General features: G+C 37.9%; 2 protein-coding genes across 2 annotated transcripts; one reads left to right on the top strand and one right to left on the bottom strand.

The window, feature by feature from the left end:
* Positions 1 to 2,442: 2,442 nt before the first annotated feature.
* On the bottom strand, positions 2,443 to 4,535 carry LOC149052713 (uncharacterized). The gene is made up of 3 exons (XM_089181534.1): positions 4,165 to 4,535; positions 2,747 to 2,812; positions 2,443 to 2,498 (listed from the first exon to the last, which is right to left on the bottom strand). Exons 1-3 carry the CDS (start codon positions 4,394 to 4,396, stop codon positions 2,443 to 2,445), a joined length of 354 nt encoding a protein of 117 aa, XP_089037660.1. The 5' UTR covers positions 4,397 to 4,535.
* Positions 4,536 to 4,595: 60 nt separating this feature from the next.
* Positions 4,596 to 8,447, top strand: LOC149052712 (uncharacterized). The gene is made up of 5 exons (XM_089204485.1): positions 4,596 to 4,922; positions 6,140 to 6,231; positions 6,750 to 6,847; positions 7,302 to 7,411; positions 7,796 to 8,447. Exons 1-5 carry the CDS (start codon positions 4,704 to 4,706, stop codon positions 8,141 to 8,143), a joined length of 867 nt encoding a protein of 288 aa, XP_089060611.1. The 5' UTR covers positions 4,596 to 4,703; the 3' UTR covers positions 8,144 to 8,447.
* The last annotated feature ends 4,676 nt before the right edge of the window (positions 8,448 to 13,123 follow it).

Raw genomic sequence — 13,123 nt, 5'->3', positions numbered from 1 at the left:
AAATGCCAAGTCACGTTTCCGTCATATTTAAGCCAGCACATTTCCGCTGTTGTTCGTTTCCGTCATGTTTCTGCAAACGGATTTGCAGTTTTTTGCTACATCTTACCAAAACACAAACGCGAGATGGTTCTTTGAACAACAAGGAATCTTAATGCGACAGCTGTGTTATTTAATCCGGTTAGGCCAAATGAGACAGTTGTGTGACTTAGGTCGGTTGGTGCCAATGAGACAATTGTGTCATTTGATCTGGTTGACCCAAATGAGACGAGTTGTGTCATTTGATCCGGTTACCCAAAGAAGACAGTTGTGTGCACTGAGCTGGTTGGGCCAAACGAGACAGCCAAAATTAGACATTGTATTATTTAAGCCAGTTTAAGGCCAAATGAGACAGTTGTGTGATTTGGGCCAGCTGGGCCAAATGAGACAGTTATGTAATTTAAGTCGGTTGGGCCAAATGAGACCACTGTGTCATTTGATCTGGTTGGCCCAAGTAAGACAAGTTGAACCGGTTGTGCCAAATGAGACAGTTGTGTCATTTAATCTGGTTTGTCCAAATGAGACAGTTGTGTGATTTGAGCCGGTTGGATCAGATGAGATTGTTGTGTGATTTGAACCAGTTGGGCCAAGTGGGACATTTCTGGGATGTGAGCTGGTTAGGCCAAAAAGAGACAATTGTGTCATTTGAGCTGGTTAAGCCAAATGAGACATTCACGTGAGTGGAGTGGATTGGGCAAAATGAGACATTTCTGAGACAGTTCTGTGATTTGAGCCAAATGACACTGTGGTGTGATTTGAGCCTGTTAGGTCAAATGAGACAAATGTGTTTTGAGCCAGTTGTGTCATTTGATTAAGTTGGGCCAAATGAGACAGTTGTCTGATTTGAGCTAGTTGGGCCAAATGAGACAGTTGTACAAATTGAGCCGGTTGCGCCAAATGACACAGTTGTGTCACTTAATCAAGTAGGGGCAAATTAGACAGTTGTGTGATTTTAGCCGGTTGGGCTAAATGAAGCAGTTGTGTGATTTGAGTAGGTTGGATTAAATGAGACAGTCGTGTCATTTAACCGGTTGAGCCAAATAAGACAGGTGTGCCATTTGAGCCACTGTGGACAAATAATATAGTTTTGTGATTGAGCCAAAAAGTTGTTATACCAGTTGAGGATGAGCCTACTTAACCCCCCCCCCTGCCTTCTTAAATATAAAAAACAACGTCAGGTACACAACTTTCTGAATTTCAGGTAATAGACCTGTAAATTGTTTTTATTAGTTCCACCAGTCACCAACAATACAAAAAAAAAACAAAGAAATTGTCAGTAAATCTAACAGAATCAAAAGAGCAAAAACACCACTGAAAAGCCTAAGAAAGGCAAAAGTGAACAGCGAATGGCTAAGAATAAAATGTACATTTCCTTATTTGTTAACCGAAGTATTGTAAAAGGAACTCATTGATAACAACATTAATAATTAATCCCATACAAGGCCTTATAACATTGTCAATGTTCAATCAGTGTCACACAACACCAATTACCTAACAACTCTGAACTGCCTTTGGAGGTTTGGATAATTTAAAAGTTATAAACTCCCAACTGAGTTTGGTTTGTGTAACTGTCAATTTAAAAATCTGAAGTTCTGCCAATCTCCCTTATTTGTAGATGACACTAAGTGAACACGAAAAAAGTTATTTATCACTCTCAAGAGTAATGTTTCTCATAAGTACATCATTATTGTGGTTCAGTATTATCCCTGGTTTAAATTTTCCTTTGTTTCAAACTCATCAACAGATATTATCATATCTAAACACAAAGTAAAATAAAATTTAAAGCAAGGTTAAAATTGAACCACAACAGCCACACATAGTTACCTAGCTAAACCTTACAAAGGTGCTTAGATGTACTCTAAACACACCTGCATGTATCAGAAACAAAAGCATATAATAAATTTGGTAAATTATATAAAGTACCTTATTATATGGCCATGTCTCACAAGGACTGGAAACTATTCCTGAATTTGATTGGCTAAAATCAATACTGACCTTGGTCTAGATTTTCCAAACTATACCGGCATTTAAACCACATTTTAGTGTAAATTAAGGGTACATTTAAGTGGTGAAAAAACTTGGAAACAAAAACAAAAAATATCGACATTTTCTTCTAGTGAGAAATACTAAATGGAAGTGCAAAAATGCCTGACAAGAAAAAGTAGAGAGGACTAGCAAACTTTGAAAAATTTAAGTTCAGCTTATCACCATGCACAAGCAAAATGTCAGCTAGTACAAAACACTTACATTACATGTAAACAAACAAAATTCTTCTTTTTGTCTGGCCATATAATAACATTTATCAATCCCTTTTCAAACTCCCCCCCCCCCCCGTTTGTAAGTTAGTTACAACAAAATTCTCCTGGAGATGGGAGATAAATACACATGCATGAAGACATATAACTTTCAGTGAAACTGTACCTGTTGAGCTGCATCGCGAGTTTCTGAACCATCCCGATTGTCTGTGAAGTACAAGAGAGGAACCATATTTAGTTTTTATATTTGTCACTCAAACTTTAAGACTCTCTTGTTCTTTCTTGTGTCGTCATTGAATTCTACATAATATTATATATTATTCATGTTAGAAATTTGACAGATATAACTGCAAAACAAACAACTTCAGTGTGCAGTCTCACAATGACTCAAGTCAACAATATTTTTTCTCAAAGAAATAAATAAAAATAAATACACACAGGTAAGGAGTCCTTACCGGAATCACTCCCAGAAAGATCGTAGGCATGTACAGATGGCTCATAGGATGAATCCATGTTTCCATCTATTTTACAAGATACGTTATATGGTTCAGTTATTAATTTATACATGTATTTTCTACCCTAAATTACACCAAAAAGCCATTGATATACAGACAGCTGTAACTATAAATGTTTCCTTTGTTTCTAACAGTTTGAGTCATTTTTTCAGTAGATTATAGAAATTTCCACCAATTCAAAATAATTATTATATAAGCCAATTAGGTTCATTTAATGACCTACATTGTAAGAATGATCAGTATTTCTTTTCATCTACAACTAACAGCATCAATTATTGTGAAAGCAGAAAGGTTTGAGGATAATACGAATTGGCATTGCTGCACTGAGTTGGATTCCTGGCTACTCATGTGCAGTCTGTATGCTTCTTAAACACATTTAATTTAACAATTCACCAAGTTAAAACAAAGAAAATCATAACTGTGAAGGAAGTTTGGATACCCAGGTCTTAATTATTTTGCTGTCAAACACTCCAAACAGTGTTTCATTGCCTATCCGAACACTTGGTATTTCATCAAAAATACCCCACCACACATCACATTTTTAACTCTCTTCTCTTTATTTGGATATCTTGATGAAACACTGTCTCTGGTGTTTGATGTATTTATTATTACATGAAAAAACTCAATTTTGCTGTGTGGCAAACTTTAACATTGTGTTCATCTTGCTGGTATACACACAAACAACCAAACAACTAAACAAAAATTTGACTGTGAAGCAGAAATGCAGAAGATAAAGAAACCAGAAGTGAAATTGCACAGATTGCATGACAACTATTGAGCTTGGTGAGGAGGAACGGGGTAGCAGGCCCTTAACCATGCAGCAGGAAAAACTTATCCTGAAAGACCAGACAGGACTTCTCTAAGCCTTGTTTCCAGTAGACAAACAAACACATAATGCACTGCATGAAAACCATGTTATTTTGGTCTGAATTTTATTTGTTTGGAATACCAATCAGTCAGAATCAATTTGCTTGTAAGCCATTAAATGAAGCAAACCTGGCATAAAAAGAATAATTATGTATTTCTTACAATAACTATGTGTTTACATGTACTCTACCATCCTTCAACTCTCACATGACTCTCATTCTTGTTTGGCCTATACAAAATTGAATAGAAATTCAAAATAAAAAGAAACCTGACGTGCATGTCAAGGATAGACCTGATAAATTTTGGGGTTGTTTGCTAATCAAAGATCTTACAGGTTTTTATTACAATTTTTTTGACAAATGCGCTGTTGTTTTCACATGTAAATGACAAGAGTCATTAACATGTGAAATCAAAACACACACCAAGACTTTTTTTAATAGCTTAGCTTTGAATGCTTCGAATGCACGCAGTCACATGTATCAATAGCTTACCTTCGCTATCACTTGAGCTTGATCCAGGGACATCTGGTATAGGCATAGATGCTTTAACTATCGTTAGATCGGCCACGGTTTTCCATTCTTTGAGTACTGGATTGAAGTACTGTTTACGATGCTCGTGGTACTGTGAATTGCTAAGTAACTGCTGACAGTGAGGACATGGTTGTCTACACCTTGATCGCCTCTTTTTACCACTTGTTTCGCCGTGTAAACCTTTTCTTTTCATTCTTTGCGATACTCCTGCGTTCTATAACCTAATATACCAATATAAATAACCAAAAACTTGACGTAAACTCTCTCCTCAAACTTGTGAATTCTCGTAAATCTATCTCTTTTCGGCGACGCATGCCGCTGCGGGCTCAGCAGACGGGTTTGTTGCCATTGACGACAATTGTCTGGTGACTGCGTCAAACTGGAGACGAGGCGGGAAATTTGCATTGTCTGGGCATTTGTCATGTTGCGCGTGATTTCCAGTCGTCGTTCTAGTGTGTATTCCCAATTTTTTCTCAGTTTTACTCCAACTCAGCAAAACCATGGAATCAGCCAACGCAGAAATGGAAGACAGGACAGTGCTTAGTGAAGAAACCCCGAGAGCTGCCCAGGAAGATCGAGATCTCTTGAGGCGATTGCTGGCCGAAGTTTCGGTGATCCGCAAAGAAAATCAGCAACTGAAAAGTCAAGTAACGAATCTTACGACAAAAACGAGAAGGCAACTCTTTGAGAAGTCCAAAGACAAAGATCCTGAGTGTTCGGTAAGTAATTTTGTCTTCTTTCTGGCTAAGCAACTTCGAAGTTACAGTCAAGGATGAGCGTCAGGAATCACAAGACGGTTTACCGTGTGTTGAAAATAGGTGTGAAGTTTGTGTTATGCAAGCTAACGGTAAGCTTAATAATTCCTTCATTGGTTAGCTGAAATCTTATCGTTAAAAGCAAATCAATCTTAAAAATTCGTCCAAGAAATAGTCACAAATTTGGTTAACAAAGTGCGGCTGATCGAAGAGACTGTGACAGTGTTGTAAACGTTTGCCAAATTGCCCCGCTTGTTGGCGACACGCGCGAGCGAACAGCGAACACCGTCGCGCGCGGTGAGGCGGAAAAAAGTTGATCCACATTCAAATTTTTCCACAGACGTATGTCGTCGATGCGTTTGCTTTATTTTACTTTACGCACGTAAAGCCAGGTTACACGCATTAATGTACTTAAAACTATGTGACAGTGAAAATCCAGACTCATTCACCTCGTACCGACGGGTTATGTAACCTACGTTCACGGACATGAAATTGGCTGGCTTCACATGTGTAAAATAAATAGCCGATTGTCGGCTAGTGTGCAACAAGTTGTCTTAATCCACCGCACAGTAGCCAACAACTAGGCCCGACAAGACATTTTCCAAACTAGCACAGCCAGGTAACAAGGCCCGATCTTGTTGCAGACTTGTTTGAATTCCCCGCAAGTAGGCCGACGAAAAATCAGCTAGTGTGCGGCAAGCTGATGAGCTGCGGGAAATTTTAAAGTGATTTATTCCGTTTATTATCGTTGTTTCATTGTTATGTTTTCCTTTACTCGCCGGGTAAAATTTGTAATCCAGATATTATTTCAATCAACTGAAGGCCAACTCGCCCCAACAGCCGAAGTTTCTTTAGAACATTTCCATTATCGCTATCGCGGCTTTCAACTTTTTCCGAAGGCGCGAGACGTACGTACGTTTGCTCTATTTTATATTAAGCAAGTAAACTAACTTTTAAAAGCTGAAGTATTGAGCTGCTTCCACAGAGCAAAGTCACTTAGATCACTTTGCTCCGATCCGAGGAGGAAGTTACGTTAAAAGCGACAGCTTTTTAAAAGTCCCAATTCGCTACGGCATTTTTAAAATTAATTTTGCTTTTATGAACTTCCAGCTAATAATCAACTTGCTGTTTTTAGTTTGTTTTGACATTGTTTTTTTTTATTTATTTTACAAAAATACAAGAATGCTGTCAGGAAAGTGTGCAAGGAACTAACAAAGGGTGAAGGACAAGAAGAAGATCAGGAGAATCAGCTTAACTTTGATTTGAGCGTCAGGTAAAACAAAACGGAGCTAATGTATAGTTACAGCTGAGGTGTAGTAGGCCGGCTACAATAGCTATTCGCTTTTTCCTCGACTTCAAAAAGAGTTGACCTGTTGTGTGGCGACGATGGAGGAGCTTTTAGTTATTGTTAATCAAGATCTTAGGCCATGCTAGCTTGCAACGTAAAAATAACTAAGTGAATTTTATACTTGTGGGCAACACATAGTGTAGGTAGTGCATGCATGCAATTAAGCAAGGACATTACGAGTGTGCTCTCTTTCCTTGGGTTATTATAAAATAAACAAGATTTCTCGATAGGGAAGCAATAGGCTCGCCATGGTCTAAAGCAAAACAAACAACAATCGGATAAATAATTCGAAAACTTATCTCATTGGCTGTTTGATTGTTGCACTAAATTACCTGCCGTTATGATTGGCTATACAGTATGTGATCGCTTCTATTTAGTTTTGCTCTCACACCTTTAATTTAGCTGAGTAAAATTCTTAAATTGATATCTTATACCTTTTTCAGTTTTAATAGCCCAGAAAATAAGACTATGGCTAGGAGAGTGCTAAAAGAAGTCCGCTCAGTGTACGGCAAGGACAAGTGGACAAAGGCTGTCATTAAGAGTAAGTTGGTTTTTTTAGCACAAGCAAGTAATACCCGTTGGTTTTCTTATTTTTCGCTTTTTTCAATACTACTCTACGTTTAGGGTTAGCGTATATTAGCACAGTGAACTGACTTGAGTGCGTTTATTTGGGATGATCCGAGATTACTCGGATCATGGTCAAATCCACTCTGAACAAGGATTCACCAGTTCCTTTGATGCACAGTGATCCTAATGGTCTCGGATCACCAATCTTGATCCGGATCATCCCATAGAAACGATTGAACTAACTGTATAGCTACTTAAATGAAATACGTATTTTACCAGTAAAGATAGAGAACGCCTTCAGAACTGCAAGAGCGTGCTTGCCGCTGTTTAAACTTTTTGTCGTTCTGCGCTAGTTAAATGAAACGGTCATGCTCTTAGTTATTTTTGATGAAACGTGACAGTAATGAACAGCACTGTTTCATTTTTAGGCGCGGTTCATCAATACTGGAAATCTCTTCGGGATGACAGAACAAGAAAAACAAATAAAAAGTTTGAAGAACATCGAAGTCAAATGAAGCAACAAAATCGATTAAAGAGAGTAAGTATCAGATTGAGAACCATATAAGCAAATGTTCAGGAATGTTGAGCTTGATCCTAGCTATGCAACATCGCGTTACAGCTATTTCTAATAAATGAATCCCTGTATTCGAGCTCTTTTCTATGGTTTAACCCGATAAATACATATTTTGTCCTTGATAACATGTCATTTAATTAATTGTGTTGCTTTGTCAAAGAAACTTATCAATTTTTATATATACACTTTGTTTTGTATAATACTCACAATTTAAGTTGAAAAAGAAAAGTGTAATCTTTACCAGAGGGAAGTATATGTATATCTTGTAACAGCAAGGTGTCATTGGTGATAGCCAAAATGCTCCTTGCGCATTTTTTGACACTTTTGTTCTCTGTTTATATCGTTTAGAAACTATCAAGACGCCTTTCAAGCTTAGAGAAGGCTATCTTGTCGGACAACGACAAAGAAAAGGCAAGAGAAATTTTCTGTTCGCCAAATGCCATCGACTTCATGTCATCGGAAGAAAGCGACAACGATGATCCTGCTTCATCTAGGGGTCCGAAACCAAGGAAAGTACGTAAACTGGTGTGGGAGAAAAGTAAACTGAAGAATTTGAAAGCAAAACTGGACGAGGCCTATTTGGATGGACTTAGCGAAAAGCAGCGTCGTGCAAGTGCACGTTTGACCAGAACCGAAGAGCCATCCTTACGGCCTTGCCCCACCAATGGCCCTCGTTGGGCAATTCGTACCGAATAATTGGACTGAGAGGTTCCTAAGAATAGACATTATTTTAGAAAACACTATAAAGACGTTCATTGTTCTTGGCAAACTTTATGCCTGTTTTCATTTATAGTGCTCAGAACAGCCATTGTAACATTTGTTCAGAAGTAATTTGGAATGCGATTTGTTAAATGGTGAAAAGTTTTCTTTCCCAGTCTGACATAGAGACCAAAGTAGATATATATACTACAAGTATTTTGCGAATAGTAGGCTCTGTAATGAATTGAAGCTCTATTTAACTACAACCTTATCTTATGGAAGAAAAATAAATGACGCTTTGGCAAAATATAGCTGTAGTATTTCTTTGACTGAAGAGGAAAACGCCATAAGAGGTGTTCTGTAAATGAATTAATAAGACTTTCCACCTACCATGAACATTATAAGGGTGCGTTTCGGAAAGAAAGAGGGAAAAAAAGGTTTACCAAAGCTAGAAAGTTTCCGCAAGGGTAAGATAAATTTGAATTAACACGTTTCCGAGACGTAAGCTGTAGCGGAAACATGAAACAGACCTCAGTTTCCGGAACGGTTTCTTGTGTTTCCGCAGGTTCCATCACCCATTCAGTAGCCCGGAATACGTCAACGGAAACATGGAAAAGACATGTTTCCGCAACGTTTTCTTGTGTTTCCGCAAATGTAAACCCGAAATTACGATTGCGGAAACATTTGTTTCCTTTAGCTGAAACTTGACGGAAACATGCACAAAAAGTGGTCCGGTTCCGTTGTATACGCAGCAACGGAAACGCGAGAAAACGTCACGAAACCGGTAACGGAAACACAGGTTATCCGTCGTGTTTCCGGAACGGTTTAACATGTTTCTGCCACGTTTCCGTTTACGGATTCTTGCAATTTCGATCTTGGTAGAATTCCACCAAGATCGTATGATCAATAGTGTCTAAGGCCGCTGATAAATCGAGTAGTACTAAGGCAACATCTTGGCGACAGTCAATCGTTCTAAGAATATCGTTTGTCACATGTAGCAAGGTCGTTTCCGTAGAATGGTGTTTCCTATTTGCAGACTGCATAGTTGGCATCAAATTGTAAGCTTTTAGGTAGTTGTACGTTTGTGTTGTGACAACCTTTTCGATTACTTTGCTAAAGAACGGAATATTAGCAACAGGTCCGTATTTTTTAAGAATCTCCTTGTCGAGGTTATCCTTTTTCAGACGGGGCGTACGTGTGATAACTTCAAGACTGAAGGAACCTCTCCCGTCGTCAGTGACTGATTTACGATGTTAGGTATCATGGGAGATAATAGATGTACGTAATTCTTTATTACAATGGTGGAAAGTGGGTCAAGAGAACATGTTTTTGTGGAAAGAGACTGAATAATGTTCTTAACGCTAGAGCAGGACACAGGCGTCATCGTAAATTCGTGAGCTAAAATCCGACGTAATTATTAAGTAATGTGTGTGTCCTTTAGAGTGGGTTGAGGCAGTGACATATTGAGTCATGATATTAAGAGATCCTCGCAGCTAAGAACAATACTGAAACGAGTAGTTGATAATAGGACCTGAAAAACATTCATGCCCGTACTCGTTTCAGTAGTGTTCTTAGCTGCGAGGATCTCTTAATATCATCTCTTCACCGCAGTGCAAATATATGAATTTCATATACCTAAAATCATCATGTTGAGTCATATTTGCTGTTCAAGGAAGTCAGGAAAATTACGAGCATCTGCATTGTCATTTTTGTCGAAGTGAAAGTTGAAATCGCCACTAATACGTAGTGAACTATGACAATTTGTTAGATCCTCAGTAAGTCTCGCAAACTCACTGAAAAATTTAGCGGTAGTAAGCTAAGTTTGTTCTTCGTCGAGGGCGGAGGCCTATAGAAAATTCGTAGTAATAATAATAATAATTTATTACATTTATATAGCGATATATATTACTCTAAAGCGCTTCACGATATTGGAAAAAGAAAATCAAAGAAATACATAAATAAAAAATAGGTATTTACGAAGATAAAAATGTAAAATGTATAGAAAAGAGGAATAAATAAGTAAATGAATAAAAAAAGGAAAATGCACATTATGTATATAACTACTGCAAGTAGGCCTCTTTAAATAAAATGTCTTTAGCAATTTCTTAAAAGTGTTGATGTTCGTGCATGTCTTCAGTTCTTTTGGTAAGGTATTTCGGCCATTGGTTAGGTCCCCCATAGCCCACTGATCTTCCTCCAAAGGACTTATGCTTGATGGCAGGGATCACCAAGTCATTGTTGCCATCAGCAGTTGTTATTTTCATAGGTCTCCTTTTCATAAACTCCTCAAGGTAAGTTGGTGCCAGACGGTCTAACGACTTGAAAGTCAATATTAGAACTCTGTAGTGAATAAATTGACGTATAGGCAGTCAGTGAAATTGTTTAAGAACTGGAGTTATACGTTCATATTTATCAAGTTGAGAGATGAAACGTGCAGAGAGATTCTGAACCCTGGTGAAGTGCTTTGGCGTTGATTCTGGCAGACCATAGAGAATTGCATTGCAATAATCAAGTTTAGATGTAGTCATTGTATGAACCATTACCTTAGCTGCAGTCTCATGAATACAGCGTCTAATCTTGAACATATTTTTCAGCGTGTAGAAGCATTTCTTTGCGACATTTCCAACATGTTTTTGTAATGTTAAGTCGCTGTCAAAGTCAACACCCAGAACACGAACACACTTGATGATATCAACTTCCTCGTTACCAACAGTGAGTGATTGTAGTTCCATTAGATAACGTCGAGGTCCACCTACTGCCATTATTTCAGTAACGTCACAAGCATGGCTTCTATCGAGGCATTCATCGATATCTAGTCGTACAATTTATATAAATAATAAAAATAGCACTAATAATATTTATACATAATAACCCCTCAGTGTATTAAGCACTGGTATCAAAGGAGGTCCTGTTATTAGAGTACATAAGTAAAAATACGAAAGGTCTAAAAGATAAAAATTCACTAAGAATTGTCACAAGGCCGAAAATATACGAAAGAAGTATACATCTACATATAAAACTTATCATCTTATTGAGTAAAAAGTCTTTAGTCTCCCATGAGAATATTCCTTTAATTTAATATGGCAAGGAAGACCGTTAAATTCCATCGCACCAGTTAAATAAAAAGATATCTTGGCAACCTCTGTTGAAGGCCTAAATGTAATAACTTTCCTAAATGTAATAACTTTCCTAAATGTAATAAAGTCCTAAATGTATTAAGCCTCCAATGCAATCATTTAACTCCTCCAGTGCATTGTTGTTTAGCGGACATCCACATTGAGATATCAAATATATGAAAGTCATATACTTAAACTGCGGATAAAGACGTGAATGAAAGTGCTCAGTAGTGCACATTACTGTGAGGATCACTTTCATTCACGTCTTTATCCGCAGTTTAAATATATGACTTTCATATATTCTTAGCCGTTTATTCATCACTTCACGGGTTTATTTGGAACCAACATAATGACCAGCTCCCAGTTGGCTTGTTAGCTCAGTTGGTAGAGCACTGTACCGGTATCGCGGAGGTCATGGGTTCAAATCCCGTACAGGCCTAAATTTTTTCAGGCCCTATTCTCATTACTGCTCAAGTAGTGCACATTACTGCGAGGATCAGTTTCATTCACATGCACATTTTGTTTCCCAATTCGGACCTCGTGACAGCACTCTAGAGAGGGATTACTTTCAAACTCTCGAATATCTTAGTGAGTGTATGAATATGAACAAAATAATTTTCTCCCCAAGAGAACATAATTGGAATAATTATATCCTGCGCAAGGAAAACGTTCGTGGAGCGGACTAACAAAGTTTGTAACTGTTGGACAATGTTGGCGACGAAGTCGCAAAATACGGCAGAAGACAGTTAAGACAAAGAAAAAGTCAAACGACCCTCTTGGGTTTATTGTGTCACACACACAGTTGGCTTTCTTTCTCGGCTCTTAAAACAAACAATTCATTCTTGATTCTTATTAAACCGAAATCTTTCCTCTATATAATAAATCCTTTATTGACCAAGCCAAGAGATTTTAAACTCTCTTTACCAAGCTTGTTCGGTCAAGATGGCTGGATATAAGCCTCGATCTTTTTCTACGTTTTTATGGACCTCGACTTCGTCTCGGTCCATAAAAACGCAGAAAAAGAACTTGGCCAAAATCCAGCCAATACACTGGCAGAGTTAAACAATTGCATTGGTGGCTTACTACATTTAGGACCAAATATTATTACATTTAGGACAGTTATTACATTACTTCAACAACCTCTAGGTTGACTTTCGGAATACAAATGTCATCACAGCGTCTAGTCGAAAGTGTGTGTACAGAGGCATTCAAATAATGATAATTATTTAAATTAGGTGGTACTGAACTTTCTAGGAATTTTTCGGTGAACAAGACAATATGAAGTTTACGCCTATTAATCAAGGGCACAAGACCCAAAATAGCATTCATTTCTTTAGTGTCGAGACTACAATTTGGAAGAATGAACTTCGCAGCTCAAAGCTGTAGTCTCTCGAGGGAATCAGAGTAAGCTTTTCCACATACCTACCAGGCTACATCACAATAGTCAAAAATAGGTAAAATCATCGTCTTGAAGAGGTGTTCAGCTATAGCTATGGGAATAGAGATCCTCAGACGCCTAAAAACACCCAATTTCCTCGAGACTTACTTGACTACGTGCTCAATATGGTTGTTTAAACTCAATTGCCTATCAATCATGACTCCAAGATATTTGAAAGAATCAGATCCCGTCAGAGGAGATCCATTACACGATAAGATTACATTCCCCTCCCGCTTTATCCTTTGGTGTGAGCCATGAATTCAGTACATATTCAGTTTTGCTCATATTCAGAAAATGCTTATTTTCGTGCATTCACGAAGAAACAAGGCTGATACAGTATCAGTATAAAGGCTTGCTTCTAGCTTAGAGGCAGTCTTAGCGGCAAAAAATAGCACTGAATCATTGTCAGCATACAAACAAATA

Source organism: Pocillopora damicornis, chromosome 1 (assembly GCF_964200805.1).
Source record: "Pocillopora damicornis chromosome 1, jaPocDami1.2, whole genome shotgun sequence".
Taxonomy (NCBI): domain Eukaryota; kingdom Metazoa; phylum Cnidaria; class Anthozoa; order Scleractinia; family Pocilloporidae; genus Pocillopora; species Pocillopora damicornis.
This window is presented reverse-complemented; position numbering and strand designations above follow the sequence as displayed.